Source organism: Prionailurus bengalensis, chromosome X (assembly GCF_016509475.1).
Source record: "Prionailurus bengalensis isolate Pbe53 chromosome X, Fcat_Pben_1.1_paternal_pri, whole genome shotgun sequence".
In the NCBI taxonomy this organism is placed as follows: Eukaryota; Metazoa; Chordata; class Mammalia; order Carnivora; family Felidae; genus Prionailurus; species Prionailurus bengalensis.
In genome coordinates, this window is record NC_057361.1 from 30,112,905 (window position 1) to 30,137,201 (window position 24,297).

General features: G+C 37.0%; 1 protein-coding gene across 1 annotated transcript; it reads left to right on the plus strand.

Moving 5' to 3' along the window:
• The first annotated feature begins 6,790 nt into the window (after positions 1-6,790).
• LOC122477731 (E3 ubiquitin-protein ligase RLIM-like) lies at positions 6,791-12,630 on the plus strand. Its single transcript, XM_043571059.1, has 2 exons — positions 6,791-7,031; positions 8,757-12,630. Exons 1-2 carry the CDS (start codon positions 6,791-6,793, stop codon positions 10,409-10,411), a joined length of 1,896 nt encoding a protein of 631 aa, XP_043426994.1. The 3' UTR covers positions 10,412-12,630.
• The last annotated feature ends 11,667 nt before the right edge of the window (positions 12,631-24,297 follow it).

Consider the following 24,297-nt stretch of genomic DNA (forward strand, 5'->3'; position numbering starts at 1 on the left):
TTTCAATTTCTGGGGCTCAGTTTGCAGTGCCCAGGCTGAGCTCTCAAAGGCCATGAGTTTATCGTCGCCCTTCTTCCAATGCAGAGGGCTTCCTTTCTCTTAAAGTAAGCAACCTGATTTAATGCACCTCAGTCAATACGCCATGACAAGTCTTTGACAAGTATGAGCGCATGAGCAATGTGTACATCCTGCAGGACTGCCTCTCTAGAGTCTGGGGTTTTGTTTTCATCTGCTTGCATAACAAGTGCCACACCAAGGTTGCCATGGACACCCTACACAGGATGGTGCTGGATGGCCATGAACAGCAAGTGCAGATGGTGTTCACCTGCTAGATACCCATTGTGGCCACCAGTGCTGGAGAAATCCTCCCCACAGGTAGAAATGTCAGAGTCAAAGCCCAAAGCATCAATGCCATTCCAATTAGTAGAAATTGATCCTGATTTCAGGGCAGATCTGGCTTCACCATGCAAAGCCTCGATCTCGCTCTTAAGGCAGATCATCATCAACCTCTGTATCCAGATCTATCTAACGATCCAAGTCTAAGTCCTCCTTGGTGTCCAGTTCTTCCCAACCAGGTCCAGGTCTAGATCTGGAAGCCTTCCACCAGAAAGGAAATCTAAGTCCAGACTGTAATCTAAGAATCTCTTCAAGTTTCCTGAAGAGGAAGGAGTGGTGCCCTCTTAAGGCTGAGTCTGCAAGCCACCTAACTAGCACTCAGAAAAGGAAAGGGAAATGGCAGGAGTGGGGAAGGGGAAGGGAGCGACATATTCCTTGGATGGAAGAGTCCATGGAACAAGCCACTAGCGCTTGAAAAGTTCATTCTTCAACATGGTGCCTAACTTTCTTGTTTTAAGTTTTGCCTCAAGTGGTAAACTTTTTATATGGCATGCCGTTGCTGTTATTTCAATATCTTCTATGTTGGGGTGAGCAACTTGAAGTTATTGATTTGGATATTTCTTTAAATACTGCTGACTTTGGTCTTGAGAGTAAACAGAATGTTGATCTAACTTAACTATTCTTGTTGAATAGTTAAAAACTGCCTAGGGATCAACTCATCATTGCCATCATCCTTTTAAAAGAAAGACCTACTAAAGTTGTTGTAATTTATGTACATGTGCTATTTACCTTTGGATCTAAATGGTAATCTGCACCTGCATTTGTTTAAAAACATTTCAGGTGTAAACAAGTGTTTTTTTTAATGGGTTATCAAACACAGCTCTAATTTTTTAGGTATTTTTGTGCACTAGACACAGTTGTATAGCAGGTGAATAATGCTGGTTAGCTGTTAAAGTGGTATTTTCTAGTATAGAATGCTTAGCTATTCCATGTTTTTTCCTGTTGGTTCCTATGTAAGGATGATGTGCTGCAAAGAAACAAATGGCTATCCAGTTTCTTAAAAAGTCTGACAATTATAATTCCAGTCACTCAGGCTATATATATATATATATATATATATATATATATATATATATATATATCAGAGCATACAGTGAGCATATCTAGAAGATGATAAATATGCCTTTATTTTTCCTCTCACCTCCAAAATGGTAAATCTGATCTTCATTTATGAGTTTAAATATGAAAAATTTTAAGAAGAAAATAATTTGTAATTTGGTAATAATAGCTTGCTTTACCTTTTTGCTTATGCTGTACTGTAACTACCATGCAAAAATTTAATTAAAACATTTTTCCTGGTGTTTTAAAAATTAAGATTTGTTGTGATTATATTCTCATTCATAAAATTGTGGAACAAAAAAATATTAAGGTCATCCATCTCAAGTGTCTTTAAACAAAAATGTTAAGACAACGGAGTATCAATCTTCAGAGATCCAAGGCATAGATGTTTTAACTTAGCAAGCTAAAATCAAAGTCATACACATACACTATTACTTCAAGGCTTTGATCCCCAAGCTTGTCATGACCTTGCCCTGGTTCTGCTGGGAATCATCTGGAATTACCTTCTATGGCTCAATACTCCATTTCAACTCATTGGCTTTGAATTAATGTTCTAGGAGACAGTTATTTCTGGCTTGACATTGAAATTTGGACCTGGTCTGATTCCCTTGCTTCTCTGTTAGCTCAGCATTGCTGCACTAACTTAAAATTCCCACTTGCTCTTTCCTCTTTACTTCATGGTTGCCAATCCAGCACTATGGTTTAGGTGTTCTTTTCAATTGCCACTGCCCAATTCTCCGTCTAAGCAACTGAATAAATCAAACTTTGAAAAAATAGATTCAACCTTCTCATAGTAGAGTTTCAGAAATTGGAGTCTAGAGAGTTTAAATGATTGGGCAAATAATGAATTAGTGATTAGTCGTCAACCAGGGTCTCTAAATTCTCAATCCAATACTCTTTCCTTTATATTGAATTGCCTCAAGTATATTGCTTTTAAACACACTGAATTCAAATAATGTTTTGGAAACCAATTGTGATGTCTGATAACAAATATTAAAAATAAGACTTTAATGGTAATGTTGTAGGAACATCTCAATGTTTGAGATGAGGTACATTCACATTGCAAAGGAAATTTCAAAACTTAAGTAAAATAGAGCTGTTACTAGTACCCTGAAACTATACCTGAGCCAATTGTTATTAGCCTAACCAAACATGTTTAAAGTTTTTAATCACACCACACTTATATGCATACGTACACACACAAGCACAAACCTACTCACACTAAGTAAGATTTTGCTAAATTTAAGCGTCCTAAAAATCCCATCCAGGAGCTAATTGCTCACATACAACATTATCTCACTCTTTATTAAGGTAACAGTGAAAGATATTTTAATTCCCATCAGAATCATTTTGTTTCTTTTTTTTAATTTTATAATTGTATTTCTTTTTTAAAATTTACATCCAAATTAGTTAGCATATAGTGCAACAATGATTTCAGGAGTAGATTCCTTATGTCCCTTACCCATTTAGCCCATCCCCCCTCCCACACCACCTTCAGTAACCCTCTGTTTGTTCTCCATATTTATGAGTCTCTTACATTTTGTCCCCCTCCCTGTTTTTATATTATTTTTGTTTCCCTTCCCTTATGTTCATCTGTTTTGTCTCTTAAAGTCCTCATATGAGTGAAGTCATATGATATTTGTCTCTCTGACTAATTTCACAGAACCATTCTGTTTCTTAATATAAACCAAATGCTCAGTGGTAATTTACTTCAGGGTATTTTCTCTTCATTTGACAAGTAAATGAACATTATTGGGCCAATGTATCAGAATACATTGTATAATATATGAAACACATATGAAAATTAGGAACATTTTAAAAGGGTCAACATTTTAAACACTGAAGTAGGAAATTTAACACAATTAACATATATGCCTAATCAGATTTAAATCATAATCAAATGAAAATGATTGCTCATTTATTTCAACTTAATTATATACAATTTCATTACCCAATAAATACTTACTAAATAAATGACAGAAAAAATCTGTATTATTTTTTCATAAAAGACTAAACCGAATTAAACCTATATAAACATGTTAACTTTACAAATTGGACAATAGCAACTAAGTTTTATGTGGCAAATTTATTAAAAATTACTTTTAGACATCTGATTAGATCACTGATCGTATTGCTCTCTTGCTATAACTATTAGGAACCTTCCAATTGTGACAAAAATTCTACGCAAGCTTTACATTAAAAAAAAGAAGAAGAAAGAAATACATTGGTTTACAGATCTAAAAATCCTAGCTTCTTGGGGCGCCTGGGTGGCGCAGTCGGTTAAGCGTCCGACTTCAGCCAGGTCACGATCTCGCGGTCCGTGAGTTCGAGCCCCGCGTCAGGCTCTGGGCTGATGGCTCGGAGCCTGGAGCCTGTTTCTGATTCTGTGTCTCCCTCTCTCTCTGCCCCTCCCCCGTTCATGCTCTGTCTCTCTCTGTCCCAAAAATAAATAAAAAACGTTGAAAAAAAATTAAAAAAAAATAAAAATCCTAGCTTCTCAAATTTTTCTTATTTCTCAAATTTCTCAAATTTTTTCTTAAGTATCTAGCCCCTTTTCCGTCTGTGTTTTCCTCTGTCTCTTTATAGTGATTTTCCTCATTCTCAGGTACACAAAATAGCACAAGCATCTTTAGGTTTACATCCTACCAGCTTAGCAACCACAGCAGAAAATATTTTTTCATTTTCAATAGTTACAGGTAACATCTCAGATTTTACTTTTATTTAATTTTTATTTTTTTTAATGTTTATTTATTTTTGAAAGAGAAACAGAGCATGAGCAGGGGAGGGGCAGATAAAGAGGGAGACACAGAATCCAAAGCAGGCTCCAGGCTCTGAGTTGTCAGCACAGGTCCCGACGCTGGGCTCAAACTCACAAACTGTGAGATCATGACCTGAACTGAAGTCAGAGGCTTAACCGACTGAGCCACCCAGGCACCCCACAGATTTTACTTTTAAATACACTTTTGGTCACATGCCCATGCTTAAACCAGGTACCATAACCAGCAATTTGAGATATGCTGATTAGACACGGCTGCATCACATATCTTTTCCTTTATCTATGGCAGTGATTTCAGGTAAACCTACACCAATTGGACTAAGATTGAAGAATGGGTTTTTCCCTCAAGAAAATCAAGGTGCTATTATGAAAAGTACATTAAGTGGAAACTAAGCAGGCAAAACCAAAACCCATTATCTGTTCTCCAAAAAACAAACAAACAAAAAAAAAAATAGAACATCTTAATCTGTGCCCTCTTTCATTTTTTTAAATGTTTATTTGAGACAGAGAGTGCCCAAGCAGGGGAGGGACAGAGAGGATAGGACAGAGGATACCAAGTGGGCTCTGTGCTGACAGCAGAGAGTCCAGATGTGGGACTTGAACTCACAAACCATGAGATTATGACCTGTGCCACAGTCAGTCACTCACCTGACTGAGCCATCCAGGCACTCCATGTGCCCTATTTCTTATAGGAAAAAATCAAAATTCAATTTATAGTCTATGTGAATTATTCCTTCGGTGATTAATTTCACATTATTTCCCCCCCAACTCCAAAATTGTGGCCACAGTTCCCCAAAGAAGCCAAGGTCTTTCAAGTCTATTCCCTCAGTCTGACATAGACTCTTCACCAATATATGCCCAACTGCCACTTTCTACCAGTAGAAACTTATAATTATATCTAAAGATCCATATTTAAATGTAGTATCTCTGAAATATTTTCCAACTGATTAAATAATCATCACACAGTTTCTTGTACTTACACAATAGTACAGATATAAATCTCTTATAGCATATAATATACTGTATTTTCACAGTTTCTATGTGATTTTCCATTACCTGGAATATAAATTATTCAGAAGTACTTTATTTTGCAATATTTGACATACCTCTAGTGGACATTAACTGATTCAGTTTATGTTGGACAGATTAATTGTTAAATAAGTCCAACTGAATAATGTTTAAAATTCCATAGCCAAATCTTTTCTTTACAGGAACAACTTGAATGAAGGATTCCAAAACAATTAAGTGAGGCTGATAGTATTCATGAGTCCAAAAACTCTGGAGGTCTCCTTCAGATAGCATTGCAAATGAGCATTATTCTCACCATGCCATCCTAACTGCACTAACATATAGAGAACAAAATCAGCAGTATCAGTACACAATTACAGTAGGCCAAATAATTGTTCTAGATCTGTTTTAAAAGTGCCTGTTCTGTCTCTGGATAGATTTAAGTAAATATTTATAATATGAGAAAGGAGAACAAAAATGAAACTATGATTTTGTGGCGAATTCCTTAAGGAATTGACCAGAAAACCTGTCAAAGTTTTTGCTTGTTTGTTTGTTTTTAAGTTCATTTATTTTTTTTGGGGGGGGGAGCACAGGAGGGGCAGAGAGAGAGGGAGACAGAGAATCCCAAGTAGGCTCCACGCTGTCAGCTCAGAGCCCAATGTAGGGCTCTAACTCATGAATGGTGAGATCATGACCTGAACTGAAATTAAGAGTTGATGGCTTAACAGACTGAGCCACCCAGATGCCCCTTTTTGTTTGTTTTGACAAAAGCCTGAGGGAGTGGATAATTCAAGATGAGGCTATTAAGAGTGAAATATGATAAAAAATATATCTAAAAATAATTAAAAATGATAAAACAAAAAATAAAATAATAAACATAACTTTAAAAAAAAAGAGTGAAAAGGAAAAGACCCAACTAATGAAATTCAGGCATGGCTCTGGTAAATTATCAAAAATTGTAGGCTTTCTTAGTGTCTATGATTTGAAGATTTCATGAGGATAAAAAAGACTTCCATGGGCACCTTAAAATGAGAATTGCTTCATTTAACTGGAATGACTTGTGTGCGCATGCGCGCGTGCACGACATTTTGCAGTAGTCAGTCATATGTAACATAACTAGTTACATTGCGTTCTTTAATGTAACATACAAATAACTAGAGCACATCAGAGCCTGGAAAAGCCTCCTGAACGCCTGAGAAGATGCTCGTGTGACTAAAGGGAGGTAGGATAGTGCTGGGTTTGAACGAAATGAAAAGAAACCTATCCTACACTAGGTTGCTACAGTCCCTAGTTGGTAATAATGGCGAATATAATGGCTGCCTAGGCAACGCGGCCTAGCAAATTCTAGTATAAAGTGGTTGTTGGCTACTGACTCCTAAGACACTGGTGGAGTACGGTGAGGGAGGAGCGCCGACGAGAAAGCCTTCCAACGGAAAGAGAAAGATAATCCAGTCATTTTATTTTATATGTTATATTCATATATAAATTAATATCTGGTTATTGTATTTCAACAGCATGTCATAAAAAATATTTTTCCACTTGTTTGTCTAGATGGAAAATTCAGATTCTGACGAAGAAGATGGATCCGTGGCCCGGAGCAGAAGTCAGATGGACCGATTGGTCCGGGAAGAAAACTTCTATGAATTTGTAAATAACCTGAGTGAAGAAGATTACAAGCTTATGAGGGATAACGATTTATTAGGCATCCCTGGTGAAAGTACACTAGAAGAGTTGTTGAAGAGACTTCAACAAATTAAAGAAAACCCACCGGAAAACTCGGAGGAAAATACAGGTATATTTCACTTTTAGGGAGGGAGACTAGAACGGGATGGGTAAGGAACTTCATAATTGTGTTAGCCAAAGAGGAATCAGAAGTGGCACATGTTAATTTGGTGCTAAGTAATTTCTCATCAAAGAGAACTGGTATTTACTTGATTTTCAGTGAAAATGTAAAGATAGGGTTTTTTTTGTTTTTTGTTTTTTTCTCCCCAGTTCATATTTGGATTACTTTAATTGGGAAACAGTGTGAAATAGCCTATTGATATTTTCTTGGTTTTCCACCTCAACTGAAAGTTCCTCCCACTTCCTGAGTTATTTTTGTTATATGGCCTTCTTCACCAGCAAAAAAAATACTGTATATGCTATTCAACTGGTGGTAATTTTGCCCCCATTCCCCAGGGAATGTTTGACAATGTCTTGGGATATTTTTGGTTGTCAAAAATGATGAGTGGGTGTTATTGGCAAATATTGGGCAGACGCCAAGGATCTTACAATGTATAAGATAGCTCCCCAAAACAAAGAGTTGCCCAGCACCAAAATGTTAACAGTGCCAAGGTTGAGAAATCCTGCTCTAACCCCAGGTCTGGTGCTTTTCTCCTAGTGTGAAGTAGAGAATTTTACTGTCTAATGAAGAGGATATATAACAGTTTGGTTCTTAAATATGGCCTCAAATGTACTATGCTAGATTCAGGTTATTCATTTGATCTGACCTTCAATTTCATGTCAATTCAAAATCCTGTCACATTAAGAAGTATTCAAATATTTTTATTTTTTTTAATTTTCTAAAATATATTTATTTTTGAGAGACTGAGAGAGTGTGAATGCAGGGAAGGAGCAGAGAGAGACGGAGACACAGAATCTGAGGCAGGCTCTAGGCTCTAAGCTGTCAGCACAGAGCCCAATATGGGGCTAGAACTCACTAACTGTGAGATCATGACATGAGCCAAAGTCTGACATTTAACCGACTGAGCCACTGAGGTGTCCTCCCCCCACCCTTTTTAAAAGAAGTATTCAAATACTTTTAAACCTATAGACTTTAGGGGCACCTGGGTGGCACAGTCGGTTAAGCGTCCGACTTCAGCCAGGTCACGATCTCGCGGTCCGTGAGGTCGAGCCCCGCATCAGGCTCTGGGCTGATGGCTCAGAGCCTGGAGCCTGTTTCCGATTCTGTGTCTCCCTCTCTCTCTGCCCCTCCCCCGTTCATGCTCTGTCTCTCTCTGTCCCAAAAATAAATAAAATGTTGAAAAAAAAATTAAAAAAAAAACTTAAGAGCCTAGAAAAAGTAATATTTTGGCTCATGAGAATTAGGCAGTAATGTAAATCAGACTAAAATACTAGCACTGTACCTTAACCTTGTTTAATTGTATTCGTGTTTTGACAATAGAGTAAAAAAATGTCTCTTGACTTTCCTCCCACAGTAGTACACAAGCCCGTGTATATGGTGAAATATTGAAAATAGACTTGCTCCTGATTCCCTTTGAAAACATAAAAAAGATTCTCTAAATTTATCTACAATTAATTCTTTTCAGAAGGAACTCAAACTTTCCTGCCTCTTCTTGTAAATCTACAAAATGTAGTTTACAAAATATTAACTCTATATATGTGAAATCTGTTTAAAATATCTGAGTACTAAAGTTCTAATTTTTTGTTTGTTTTTGCAACAAAGTTTCAGAGTGCTATTCTATGATGGTTCTACTTTTGGTAGTTCCTTTATGCCCTCACTTCTTTTTGTTAACAGGTGGAGGAAAGTCTTCCGATAATAGTGGTGAGTATCTATTAGGCTGGCTGAACACTTTTGGACAAACTGAATATGTGACAAGTGGGCAAAGAGAAAACCAATCTTGGGAAGAAATAATCCAGATTAATTCAGATAGTAATGACTCCACATTCAGTTTAGAAGTAAATTCTAACCCTAATAATGGGAGCCCAAATCCAGAGAATGAATATGTAGCATCTACAAGATCTCCCAGAACATACAACATGGAAAACAGCCAAAGTCAAGCAGAAAACACACAATCTGAATCAACATTTATAAGATCACCTGGATCAGAACAAAGTACAACTGAAGCATTAATACAAGTCCCAGTTACCAGAGGTCGACGAAGAGAAAGAAGCAGTAGCCCTGATCATCGGAGAACCAGAGCAAGAACTGAAAGTAGTCCGGCTCCAAACAGAATGAGTGAACTTTTACGAAGATTTCATTATAGTATAACATCTCCAACTTTTGAGCAGCCTCTGGTAAATGAGACTGAGAGATATTCTAGGATTCAGCACCAAGAAACATCAAGACAGCAAATAACTGGACTTGAGCTGCAAAATAGGGGTCTTGCTGCAACTTCTGGATCAAGCAGTGCACTTCAAGAAGAAAATTCTCCAGGCACAACCAATGATGGTGAATCTCAGGGACTGGGACAGATAAATCCAACCATACACTTCGATTGTGAAGTCGGACAAGTTCATCCTAGGGCGTACTCTCAAAGAGACAGCACAGCTACCAGAATTCAGTTAACATCTGAGACGCCAAACAACACTCTCACTTTAGAAAGTGAACAAGGAGGACGCAGGGATATGTTTCCACATTCTGAGCAGGCAGATGCAAGAGCTTATGTCAGGAACGCCAGAATTCCTTCTCTTCATATTATTTTAACTACTGGTTTCAATGATATACCACCTCCTGCAATTCAGAGCACATTAAGGCAGACAGTGACAGGATCCAGTGGCTTAAGTGGTAACCTCAGGGCCAGTGACACTGATTTAGTACACAGTGTCTCACCCCTAAGTCCAAACATGGAAAGGGAAGAGTCACAAAATGAAAGAGATGCGTCTGATGTTAGGACTCATTCTGATTGCAATTCAAATCCTAGTTCTGATTTCTATTCAAGTTCTACATTGATTTCTAGTCCAGGCTCCAATTACCTGTCTAGTTCCAATTCTACTCCTATTTCCAGTTCCAGCTCCAGTGATGAATATTCAGAAATTAGCTCAGTAATGTTTGAAGGCAGTAATGACATAAGCTTACCACCAGGCTCGTCATCAGAAACCAGGCGAGAAAATAGATCTATGAGCCCAATAATATTTGATGACAGTGACTCTTGGACCTCCCTTAATCTGGACCATTTTTTCCTCTTAAATGAAGATGATCATGACCAACATACAGGACTTACCAAAGCACAGATTGACAACTTGGCTATAAGATCTTTTGGTGAAGGTGGTGCATTAAAAGCCTGTACCATCTGCATCACCGAGTACACAGAAGGCAACAAACTTCGCATCCTACCTTGCACCCATGAATTTCATGTCCACTGTATCGATCGCTGGCTGTCAGAGAACTCCACCTGTCCTATTTGTCGTAGGGAAGTAGCAGGTTCTGCTGAGAGAGAAAATTCTAATTGAGATCTGAATTCTCAGCTATATAAAGTATTATAGTGATGGTCAAACAGTAGTCACCTGCTTATGTCCACTTCTGGAGTGATGCTTAAATACAGCAATATGAATCTAATCTAAAATTTGATCTAAATGTAACAATCAGAACTGAATTATAGGTTCTTGAAGGACTGATTGGACTTTGTCCACTTTTTCTTCCAGAATAAAAGGATATATTTTTAAAAAACAAGCAATATTATCCTATCCGACAGCAAAAACAAATTTCACACCATAGTAGATCACTTCATCTTAAAAGAAACTTAACAGGTACACTCAGGTGGAATATTCCCAATTCCATGAGAGAAATGTCTTAATATGATATAATCAACTCAGATGGATCCTAGCAGTCTTATCTAGTCATGTAAATCCCAGACATCTCATAGCCCTGTCTCATCTTAGATGTGCATACAAAGAAACAGGAATGCAACCAAAATAATTAAGAAGTTAAGAATTTATTAGACTCACATAAAAAATTAATGTTATTCAAAGAATGCTGTAAAAAGCTTTAAAAACTTTGTCTTCTATCTCTCTTCCTAGCAGTTCATATCACTCACTAATACTACCTTAAAGTTTCTCCCATTTTCTACTACCAACGTATCAGTTAAGGTCCTGGGCAAAAATTGATGGCATACTTGAAAATGGTGATGGAATAGCATTTAGTGAAGAGACTATTTACTAAAAGTGTATAAAGAATGAAAGGAAACCAAGAGATGTTGAAGTACCCTAGGCTAGCAACTGTGAGAAGCCAGTATTATCACCACTAGGCTTCAAGGGGCATAGAGAAGTAGTAGTTCCTGCAACCCAGACACAGTGTCCTGTAGTTGAAGAAAAAGGCCATCCAACAAGAGCTGTGACCTTAGATGAACAAAAGGCAGCCAGTGCCAATCTAAAACTTGGAGTAAAGGGTCATGGAAATAAATACAAATACCCTTCCCTTTCTTTGCTGATTTATAATATCCTGTTGGTAGTTTACATTAGCGAAACCCAACCTGAAGACAACCGTAAGAGAGACTGTTTGATGAAGCTGATAAAGGTCAGCCTCCTGGAATCACAAAACAGGGCAGAGAAGGATGGCCAGTGGATCCAAAGAGCAGATCAGAGATCATCTACCACAACCAGCATTCCCAATTCTCTTCAAACTCTGCATGCTTTCTTGCCTCTAACTCTTGCCCTCCATTTTGCTCTTTGACTTCGCTCTTTAACAATCCTTTTTTAATTTTCCTTTCATCTACTCAGAGCTGACACCATAAAGGAGAGAACAAGTACATTTTATCTTTAGAAGTGATGAGATGATGAGATGACAACCCCATAGAAGTTAATTACATTGCTTTTAAACACGTCACACTTTGGTTTGCTGTGATTGTAAACTACTAAGCAAAGAAGCCAGTATAGGTATTTCTTCAAGTTTTGCTATATAAATATATTCATGTTTCAATTTCTTTTTATTTATAAGTTTAGTTCATATATATTTTTTAAAAAACATATCCTTAATTCTTATAAAGTGTCTTATGGTTTATATATCTCAATGTTTATGTGAGTGACCCAAAGCATCCAATTACTGCTTACAGCCTCCCAAGTTGCAGTCTGAAAGGTTTAAGGTAAAAAGGTAAAACCCAAGTTCAAAAACACACCTACTTAATTCAATTCTAGTTGTCCCCATAAAAGTATCCCAAAACCATGACACTTTAAAATCCAATTTTAGGTCATGCTTCCTTTCCAATCCAAACACAGTGAAGGTTTTTTCTCTTAATTCAGCCTGGAAGCTCTGGAGATTTTTTTCCGGGGGAGGGAGGTGGTTGTTCTGTTCTTGTTATTGTTGTTGTTGTTTTGTATATTGGCCAAACCAGCAAATTTTGCTTAAAATTTTCAATCCTGGCTTAGGTGAGAGTACATCATATTATAACCAAAGCAATAGTCATAAATATTGTAGAATGTGCAACCGATATAAATATGGACAATGTTAAGTATAAACTTGTTCTAAAAATTTAAAGTCGGTATCATCACTAAGTTTTATTTTCTGTGTGAATTGTTGGCAGCCACAGTAATTACACAGAAACATGAAATATAAATGGGGAGTGCTGATGATGTCTTTTGATATATCTATGAGCTAGAATATTTTTCACACAGAAGATATTTGTGTGGCTAGAAACAAAGTCTTTTTTTTTAATGTTTTATTTTTGAGAGGTGGTGGGGGGCAGTGGATCCAAAGCAGGCTCTGTGCTGACAGTAGCAAGCTCCATGCAGGCCTCAAACTCACAAATGGTAAGATCATGACTTGAGCTGAAGCCGGATACTCAACTGACTGAGCCACCCAGGGGCCTCCAGAAATGAAGTCTTGAATGAACCTCCGAAACTCACATTAAATTCTGAAATATTGTTTGAATATTCTGATTGTTACTGAGTATTTCTTTTTAAAAAAATATTTATTTATTTTGGGGAGACCGCTGGGGAGGGGCACAGAGCTGGGACAGAGGATCTGAAGCGGGCTCTGCACTGACAGTCTGACAGCAGTGAGCCCTATGGGGGTGGGGAGGGGCTCGAACTCACAAACCTCGAGATCATGACCTGAGCTGAAGTCCAATGCTCAACCGCTCAACTGACTGAGCCACCCAGGTATCCCTGTTACTGAGTATTTCTGATACTAGATCTATTTCATTTAAAGTGAGCAGAATAATTATAACAGTGCTTGGCTTCTTATATCCTAACATGTGCCAACCTTCCAGAGGATAACAACTGCCTACTTAATGCTTTAGTACATTCATATATGCCTTCTGTGGTAGAATTCTAAAATTACCCCCAATGACTTTTACAGTAGCCATGGAATATGAGACCTTTGAATGTGCTAGAATATCATTCCCATTAGTAGGTTATGACATATGGCACAGTTAATTGGGACATTCTGACCTAATCAGATGAGCCCTTAAAGTCAGAGGACTTCCAGTCCAGATAAGATGGTTTATACTATCACTCTCCCTGCTCTCCCTCTATATGTACAACTATATATCCTAGAAATAATATGTGACAACCAAAAGAGAACTCTGACAGTTCTAAAGGAGAAAGTGCATTGACTAGGGACCCTCCGAATGGATGAACAACTTCATGACAGTGCACCTTATGACTCCCTCCCAAAAGAAAAAGGTGACTCAGGCTTAGTACTTCCTAACTCCCAACTTAGTAACAGAAAGTGGCTCAGACAGGCTCTTTCTCCACCAGATCAAATAGGAGTCCCACTGAAAACACGAGGTAAGCTCTGCAGAAGCTGTAAGAAAGAACAACTAAAAGCCCTGCTGATAATAAGAGACCTGGAAAAGTGCTCCCTTTTTCCACTGGGCCTGAGGTACCCTTTCCCCACCCAGACATACTGGTGACCAAGGGTTCCAGCAAAAGTGATCCCACCATATAAAGCTCCCACCTGGAAAATGCTCTCCTCCTTTGCTGGGACTGAGACTCCTCTCCCATACCCAGAGATACCAGGTAACTTTCCTGTACCTACCAGCAACAGGGACCCCACCACAAAAAACTCTCAACTTGGTAAATACTCACCATCCCTTATAGTCAGGGGAGACCCTGACATTACAAGTGCCTGGCCTGGGAAGTACTCTTCATCCAGGAGGACCAAGAGATTCCCTTCCCCCATCTAGAAGTACCAAGTGCCCTGGCCTGGGAAGCTTTTTCTGCCCCTTAAGCAGCACAAGAACAGACCAGTACTACCCCACCTGCACAAGAAAAATCAAATAGACCAAAATAGTACCACAAAGGTTCTGAAAATTAGATTGTCATGGAACCACAGTCCACAAAAGTAGAACAGGCACTGTGTGCCAAACCTAAACAAAATACCTGCTAAAATTTAAACAACACAAACAAAAAAATAAACTTTAAACAGGAACCAAATTATCCTAACATAATAGCCAAAATGCTCAACAGACAAAATATCACCTTTCATACCAAGAACAAGATACATGACAGCTTGCATGAGAAATGATGAATGATGTCAATCTTAACATGAATTCGATGTTTGAATCATCTGACAAGGTTTTTAATACTGATTTCAGGCATTTAAGACCTTTAACAGAGAACCCAGTCACCCCATGCCAGTATTCCAACTTGGAGACCTGTGAACTAATAAAGGGATGTTTTAAGTCACTACATCTGTGCCGATTTCTTTTTTTTTAAAAAAAAATTTTTTTTCAACGTTTATTTATTTTTGGGACAGAGAGAGACAGAGCATGAACGGGGGAGGGGCAGAGAGAGAGGGAGACACAGAATCGGAAACAGGCTCCAGGCTCCGAGCCATCAGCCCAGAGCCCGACGCGGGGCTCGAACTCACGGACCGCGAGATCGTGACCTGGCTGAAGTCGGACGCTTAACCGACTGCGCCACCCAGGCGCCCCTGTGCCGATTTCTTATGGAGCAACAGAAAACTAACAAACTTCTCCTCTAGGATCCATTCTATGCCCAGAAAAATGTTATGAGTCCTAAATGGCTCAGTGTCTTACTTCTAGCCTACTATAACTTTATTCTTGGTCCTGCAAAAAATACAATTCTTGGCACCATTTTTTCCCTAGAATGGAATCCCTAACTAATTCTTGCTATTGAAGCTTCAGGAAGACAATATCCTTCCTGTTTGAACAACCATCAATATCTTAACACTTTAACTTCATATCAACCAATCCCACTTTACCAGTGTATGCTGCTTATATCATATGCCCAATTTAATGCCCTGACTTTCAAATTATGAAGCCACTTATTTTTGTCTCAAAGCAATTGCTGAGTCTTAGACTGCACTCCCAAACCACATTCCTCTGTATCTCCCCTGCCAAATATCAGAAGTTGGAAAAATTTGCATCTGAATTTTCCAATCTCTACCTGATCTCTGTTTTTTACATTATAATTTATCAGTTTAAATCCATAGCATCAATTATGAGTGTGAGCATAAATATTTCCTTAACAATTTTTCCATTATTTTCTTTCTAGATTGTTTTATATTTATTTATTCTGGCCTACTTAAAAAAAATAAACCTTATCCTAATAATAAATTATTTTTGAAAGCAGTTATAGCCTATGGATAGGACTTTGATAGCAACATCAAGTATATCTTTTTTTTTTTTTTGCTAACCATAAAAATAAGTTGTGCTCTCACGCTTCCATTAAGAATTAAGTATAAAATTCCTCCATAAGTTCAAACAACTTTGAGCACATAAGAACATCGAAACATTGCATGTACTGAAAATTTCACAAAGAAATGTAGCTTCTGTTGAATAATATTACCTGTCATCTACTTGCTTTGAGATCTCAGTCTCATTTTCAGTATCTTTGCAATACTTAACCAAACATTTTATATCTTTTCATTATATGGGAGGCAAATGTATAATCTGTCTGTGAGAAGTTTTCCTGTATGAGAATCTTGAATGAAAATCTGAACTATAATTTTTGCCACTTTAAGATTTGAAAATTCTTTCCCATCTTACTTGGGCTTTTTCACTGTGTAAAATAATAAAAGACCCCCCTTTGTGTGATGGTTGAAACTCTCAATTTTTTGTCATTAAACAAGCATCTTTAACATCAGTGAAAAAATGTGGGTGCTTGGAAAAACATTTTCAGGAAATTCCTTTTTCTCTCATCTACCATTTATATAGGACAGACACTAATTATCAACCAACTCTGGGTTCTAGGTTATCCATTCTGACATCACTCATCACAACACAGCTATCTATCACCCCTGGCCTTTTCATCTATACTGGAAGCATATTTTTTGTTGTTGTTACTGCACTTAGCTCTAAAATATATATATTTTTATTTATCTTATACTTGCTTTCTTCCCTACTCCAAAATAGAATTACTACAAGAGCTTTCTCTTTATTACATTGCTACATTTCTAAAGACTAGAACAGTTATGGTATGAGTCTATGTATATACATATATATACTCAATATCAATAGGGAAAAACCTGTTATAAGATTGCCAACAGGACTGATGGGGGAATTCTGGTCCCAGGCTGAAGACTCCCCTTCCAGGTTCTTTCTCCTACCCAGCTTGCTTGTGTGCCAAATTACTACTAATGTAGAATGAGTAAGTAACAGACTATAAATTGCTCCCTCTGCTTAATGCTAGGGGCTCAGACCTCTGGAAAGTGATCTCCTCTGAGCTTGCTGGTGTGAAATATACCTCCTGCCTTCCAAGATCTCTGAGTGCTACATGGTTCTTCCGCCAGGTGATCCAGACCAAGTTCCATAACAATATGTATGTGTACGTGTGTGTCTGGGGGGGAGGGTATATACAGCATATACTCAATGAAAGAATGCCAAATGAACAATTCAACCAAAGAAAATTGTTGCTCAGTTTCAGATTTTTTGGCCAATGTCAGCATCCCAGACTTATTTTTTCCCCTTTATTCTTCAGAGAAAACTTATTTTAATATCGTTACACAGCACCCTGGATTTGATCTATTTCAGCCTAGACCTCTTTCACTTAGTTAACCTATTTATACATCATTTCTTGCTTGTTAAATTATAATATCTGACAGACCTTCTCCAAATCATTATTTCATGCATTCAACACATACAGACTTATCCAGAATGTGCCAGGCCTGATGCTGGATGCTTGGATTATAGTTAAGAAGCACAGCATTTATCACTAAGACATGTACTGAGGGCACCTGGGTGGTTCAGTCTGTTAAGCATCTGACTCTTGATTTCAGCTTATGATCTCATGATCTCATGGTCTCATGATTCATGAGACTGAGGCTTGAGTTGGGATCTGCACTGGGTGTGGAGCCTGCTTAAGATTCTCTCTCTCCTTCTCCCTCTGTCCCTCTCCTGCTTGTGCTCCCTTTCTCTCTCTCAAAAAAAAAAAAAAAAAGAAAGAAATCCATTGAATTTTTAAAAAGGCACATTAATAAACATATGCTAACACTCTGTGTAATAGGTACTCTTATATGGATGCTCTAATCTTTTTCAGATACAGGACATAATGGAATGATCTAGAAGGAGCAGTCCACATTAATAAGTCAAAACTCCCTAAAGTTAAATGATATTTTAGTTGTACCTGGTAGGACTAGTAGTAATTAACCAATGAAATGAATTATTAAATTGTGTTAATTATTAATTTTATTCTAAGCAAAATAAACACTGTATCCAAGAGTAGAGATGAATAACAGAGCACTGAAAATTCAGAGATCAGTAAGCAGAACACTGTGGCTGAATCATTATACTCTGGGGTAGAAAAGGAAGAAGACTAAAACATTAGCAAAATATGAAGAGATGAGGCCAAAGGGCTAACCAAGGGCCTTTATAATCTTGCTGAAGAGTTGAACTAGACCCTCTAAGCAATGAATCATTGATATGATTTTAGTGATAGGAAAAATCGAGTAATATTTACAGAAGGTGAGACTAGAGTAAATGTAGTAATTATTTAAAAAATACTTGGTGATTTTGGGATGAGCACTGGGTGTTGTATGGAAACCAATTTGACAATAAATTTCATATATTAAAAAAATAAAAAATAAAAAATAAAAAAATAAAAAATACTTGGTGAATATTTTTCAGAGATGAAGTTAGAAATAAAACTTCAGGTTGAAGAAGTACAGGAGCCATCAGTAAAATAAATGAAAACAAATATACAACTATACATCTGTATCAGACACCTCACCTCAGCCTTACACAGTTACACCTGCAACTTACACAGTTGCAGAATGTGCAACTGTGGCAGATCACATACATGTACAACCTGACAGTCTTGCTATTCATGATTCCACTAAATCTACTTCACACTTCTCTCCTCATTCCAACTGATGAGGATACAGTCAAAGAAACCTGCTCAGTGCCTCTACCTACTGACCCTGTGGATGAATTCTTTCTCCTTTCTTCACACTTCCCTCCCTATGACTTTGATAACTAGATTATAGCATTTCTAAGGGTCAAGTTACAGCTTGATCATGCATTCTCATATTGCATCACCCTTTCTCTCTCTGCCTTTGCCCTACAATCCTGTTCTCTTGCATTGTACTCTCTAATTAAATAAGAGCACATAAACCCCTGGCCTAAGGCTCTGCTTTCTGGGGAAGCAAGGCTAAAAACAGCTGTATTAACGGCAAAGAGGAAAATCTAAAAAGCAATATGGAAGAAAGAATACCAAGTAAGAGGAACAATTATTTTGGTAGCAATCTTCCCATTCATAACAATAGACTCCAAAAGATAACTGAAAAACACTACCCTTAAAGGGCTAATGGGGAAATCACTCTTAACTTAGAATGCAATACTAACCAACCATATTAACAAATAATTAAAAAATGGCATTTTCAGACAAAGATAGAGATTTCTACCTACATACCCTCACTGGGAGAACTTCTAACGAATAGATTTTCTTACTGAAGGAAATTAACCCCACATGAAGGAATGGGATTAAAGAATAATACTAGGCAATGAAATTAATATACATGTAGATATACCCAAGAAAAATTAACTGTTAAACATCATGTAATTATGTGACTACTTTGGGGGCAGAGTCAAAAATGAAGTGCAATTAAAATCTAGACAATCATTACATGGAATATAATATATGAGCAGGGCAAATGCTTTGAAATTTCTGAATTTTCTTCTGGAAGGGGTAGAGATATTTATTTTTTAATGTTTATTTATTTTGAGAGAGAGAGAGAAAGAGATAGGTGGAGAGGGGCAGAAAGAGAGGGAAACAGAAAATCCAAAGAATTCTGTACTGATAGTGCAGAGCCTAATGTGGGGCTCGAGCTCACAAGCCCTGAGATCATGACCCAAGCTGAAGTCAGATGCTTAACTGACTGAGCCACCCAGGTGTCCCAGGGGTAAAGATCTTAAATGTAAGACTGTGATCATTCAAGTAAGAATGTTAAAAGTTAAACTATTAAAAATCGAGAATTTGAGTATATAACCTTAAAATCTCTTGAGGGGGAAAACATAACATTTAATGAAAAATTAAAATTAAAAAAATACACATTTTATGCAAAGTCAAAATACACAAAACTAGAATATTATTTCTAACTGGAAACAAATGTCTAGATTCATAAAAATATGGATGTAGAGTATAGTCGAACTTTAAGCAGTGTGTAACTCTGAGCTGGAAGGGAAATGCCATGGAATTTTAGGGCTCTCCAGTGTACTGCCAGTATTTCTAAAACAAAAAGATAACAATAAAATATTTTAAAAAATCACATCTTGGGGTGCCTGGGCGGCTCAGTTGGTTAAGCCTTTGACTTTGGCTCAGGTAATGATCTCAGAGTTCATGCCTCAGGCTCGTGCTGACAGCTCAGAGCCGGCAGCCTGCTTTGGATTCGGTCTCCCTTGCTCTCTGCCCCTCCCCCACTTGTGTTTTTCTCTCTCTCTCTCTCTCTCTCTCTCTCTCAAAAATAAACATTAAAAAAATTGTTTTCAAATCACATCTTGAATCTGGGTATCAGACAGACTAGTGATTCCTTGCTGTTTTTGTAAGATTGAAATAATTTGTAATTGGTAAAAGTTAAAAAAAAATGTCATGGATCTCTCCTTTATTAATTCCTTGAGTCTTGGGTCATGCTTTCTCCTCTCTTCCTCCTCCTTCTTCTAATCTCTCTCTAGTATATAATCTTGTATATGGAACATAGTTAAATGCACATTAAACATTTGTTGACATGTATAATGTACATGAATGTATTTTGCAACCTAAAGCAATTATCATTATTTTATAAACTTCTCACATAAATGCATATTTTCCTTCTAATAAGTGAACCACTATAAACTGTAATATTCTACAGAGTACCTCAAAAGTAAAAGATGGAAAAACAATATGCACAAATTTGAGGGGATCAAATTTTGCCACCCCAAGTTATGCCTCTTTGACACACTGATTATTATAAACTGTTATTTTTATGGGGCGCCTGGGTGGCGCAGTCGGTTAAGCGTCCGACTTCAGCCAGGTCACGATCTCACGGTCAGAGCCTGGAGCCTGTTTCCGATTCTATGTCTCCCTCTCTCTCTGCCCCTCGCCCGTTCATGCTCTGTCTCTCTCTGTCCCAGAAATAAATAAACGTTGAAAAAAAATTTTTTTAAATAAAAAAAATATATAAACTATTATTTTTAAGAAACTACAGACACAAAAGAAACTCTAAAAATGGAGTACAAATTACCCTTGTAAGAGACATTTACACATATAAGGGAAATTTCCATTTGTAAGGGTATCTCCTTTGCTGTAACAGGAAGGGGATGACTCTATCTCTAGAAACTCCTATCAATGAAGAATACAAGGACTTAAACCTCCTTAACAAACTTACTCTTGTTTACTGCCTTTTCTATAAATCTCCCAAGTATCTTGCCACCACAAACATCATCTGTCTATAGCTGAAGGTGGTACTTAAGGTTATGGTTTTGGTCATTTTGGGGACTTAGTTTTCCTGGTCTCTCCCATGTATACAAAAGGTATACATGTTATTAAACTTTTGTTTGCTTTTCTCCTGTTAATGTGTCTTGTCAATTTTATTATTAGACCAGCCAAAGAACCTAGAAGGGTAGAATGAAAATTCTTTTTTCCTCCCCTATACATGAATCCTGTAGATATATTTTTGCAAATAAACACTTCTATAATGAAATTGCCATCATACAACACTGGTAGGAGCAAAGAATTTATGAATAAAGTAACTATTTACTGGTGCACAATTATATATAACTTATGTGGGAAACTAGTAAGTACCTAGCATGCAAAGGCAATCTATTAATATAAGAGTATAATTTATAACAGAGATGAAAGTAGATGTACACTTGCTATGACAGCATAAATTCTATTAGAATTGCACTTGAGATACTATTATAAAGTAGGTGACTAAATGGGATAGAAAAATAGATTTCTAGTGTGCAAGGTCAAAAAAGAATAATGGACATTTTAACTTCTTTTTCACAGAAAAGCAGGAAATACATGTGTTAGCAATGAAATTGAAATTACAACATAATAGTTTTCATTGATTTTTTTTTCTTTCCAGTTACTAGGTTTTGCTAGAATCATTCTAACCATATCATTTAATACTCATTTCATTCTCTTGTGTACATCTGATTTGGTTGTGATTTCTAAAAGTAATACATTTTATTTATAAACCTCAATATTTCACAGATATAAACACAGAATATTAAAGCCAATGTTACTGTCAGATTGAATAAAATCTAACATTATCCAATCTGAGGTAGGCTCCAGGCTTTGAGCTGTCCACACAGAGCCCTGATGCAGGGCTCAAACTCAAAAACCGTGAGATCATGACCTGAGCCAAAGTCAGTTGCTTAACCAACTGAGCCACCCAGGTGCCCCCAAACTTTCTATCATAGTACAGGGGTTCAGAACAAGTCTCCCCCAAAATGTGCCACTTTGACATATGGACTATTTTGAGCTGAAGGCATTCAAGACCCAGCAGACTCAAGAAAAAAATTTACCTCTCCCCTAAGCTACCTAAAAGAACTCAGATAGGGGGCCTGGTGAAAAAAGAGAGCTATTACTAAAAGATAAAAGATAACTTTTTTATCTGAATGATCTATTTGCAGGACAAACATCTAAGTACTAAACATCTGATCTTCTTATCTTCCTATGAATCACTCTCCTTCCCTTTGAAGCCCCAGGCCTCTGTCCCATTCCTTAGCTCAAGATGGCATATAAGCCTCAACTGTACAGCTTGTCCTTAGACCTCATATTCTTCTGGAGGCCCCCATATATATATAATTAAATTTGTTGTTCGTTAATCTGTCTTATGTTAATTTGATTATTAGAGCAGCCAAAGGACCTAAAAGAAGTGAAAATTTTTCCTCCTCAAAAATAGTTAACTATGATTTCCATACATTTATTTTGTGGATACAAGGGAAGAACTGACAGCTGATATCAGAATATCCTCTGAGTCAATGGAAATTTCCTTGAGAACAGCCTATATTCCTAACTATACACGACACTCTTGGAATTCATGAATACAGTGTTACCTTCAAATTGATGCTCCATGGATCTTCAGTATACAATTATTTATGGAAAAGAGATAAAATTTTTAAACTCTATAATGCTTTGTAAATATACACACAGTCAACAATGTCTATAAGCATTTAAACCAAGTCTTATATTTTATTTTTCACATTTTTGGGGCAAAAGTTTCAAACCCAAAGAAAAGTTGGAAGGCCAGTATAATGAATGAATACACTAATTATTAATGTATCACATGCCAGTTGCATCACTTTGTCTCCACAGACACACATGCCCACACAAACCTCTTTCATCAAACAACCTGAAATTAGCATAAGGATGTCATATTTTACCTCTAAATGCTTCATTATGCCTCTCACTGTATTATGGAAACCTGTATCACCATTACCACACTTAACAGAGGAGATATACATGCTGTTAAACTTCTCTTTGTGTTTCCCCTGTTAATCTTTCATCACAGTAGGGGGACTCAGCCAAGAACCTGGAAGGGTACAGGAAAAAACTATCTTTCCTCCCTTACGATACTAAATTATTCCTTATTTTCCCCTAAGAGCACTTTTTAGCTGTTGTTTTTTCCCTAGAATTCAATCCAATTCAACCAAATATTTTGCTATCATGGTCCTTTAGTTTACCATGATCTAAAAGAGTTGATCTGCTCTACTTTTAATGGCACTAAATCCTTTGCAGAGTCAAAGCCAGTTGTTCTTCAACATATTGCACATTCAATATTCATCTGAATATACTGCCATGTTTAGATTCAGATAAAACGTTTCTGGCAACGATACCACTTAGGTGATGTATAACTTCCTCTGCATCTCATCAATGGGCACATAGTGTCAGGTCATAATGCTATTAGTGATTTATGATGTGACCAGCAATCTTGTTGTAAAGGCATATTTTCCATTTGTAATTAATAAGTAATCTTAGGGATGGTGAATATCCTGTTCTCTTCAGTTTTTTACCATATGGTTTCAGCTATTGATCCCTATCTGAATATATTACTACATCAGGGGTTACAAAATAGTTTCTAATTATGAAATTCTTTCTACATTAATTTGCTGCGATCATTTGGTATAATCTAATTTTCTACTTTTTAAGATATAATTTTCTATTTTTTCTATCTCTTCTCTTTTCAAAATAATTATGAATATTTCTTTACTCTTATTCATAAATATTTATTATATTGAATGTATTATAATACATTACTGCCATTATTCTCTGTAATGGTCATATTGTACCAAATTTATCCATTGGACCCACCTTCAAGGTAGCTCCTGAATACTCTTCAGAGGGTTTCATTTGTCATTTGAACACTTCCTTCCTTTCTGGTTCAAGTTGTACTATCTCTGGCCTTTCCTATAATCAGCCATATAGCGAGAAATGACTTCTAGAAACCAAGATCTCAGTGTTATTTATGCTCTTTGAGACTGGCTTATCAACATGTCAAAACTCTATGATCATTTATAACTCTTCTGTTCTAATTATTTTCTAGAGGTAGAATATAACTGCTATAGTGAAGGGTAGTTTCTTTAATGATCGACACAATTAAGGGAGGATCACATATTTGGATTCTGCATTATTATTTTGCTCCTGTAGGACCTCTAATCCCCTCTATTTGCTTTATTATTTCCCTTCATTTTTAAAATTCCAGGGGATACTTACTCCTTTACAAGTTGCTTCCTTTCTCCTCAGAAGCGGTACCTTCTTCCTATGACTGTCACTGCAGGTCCCGCGCTTCTAGGTCCCTTCCTTTGGATTCTCATTAGCCAGTATTCTGATCCTTTTGGTTTAATACTTATTTTTAGTATTTTCCTATTCACAGTGAAGACCTCATTTTCCAAAGAAATGTATCTGTGTTCTGTCACCAGTATTATCCTGCTGCATACTCATGATTTTCAAGTAGT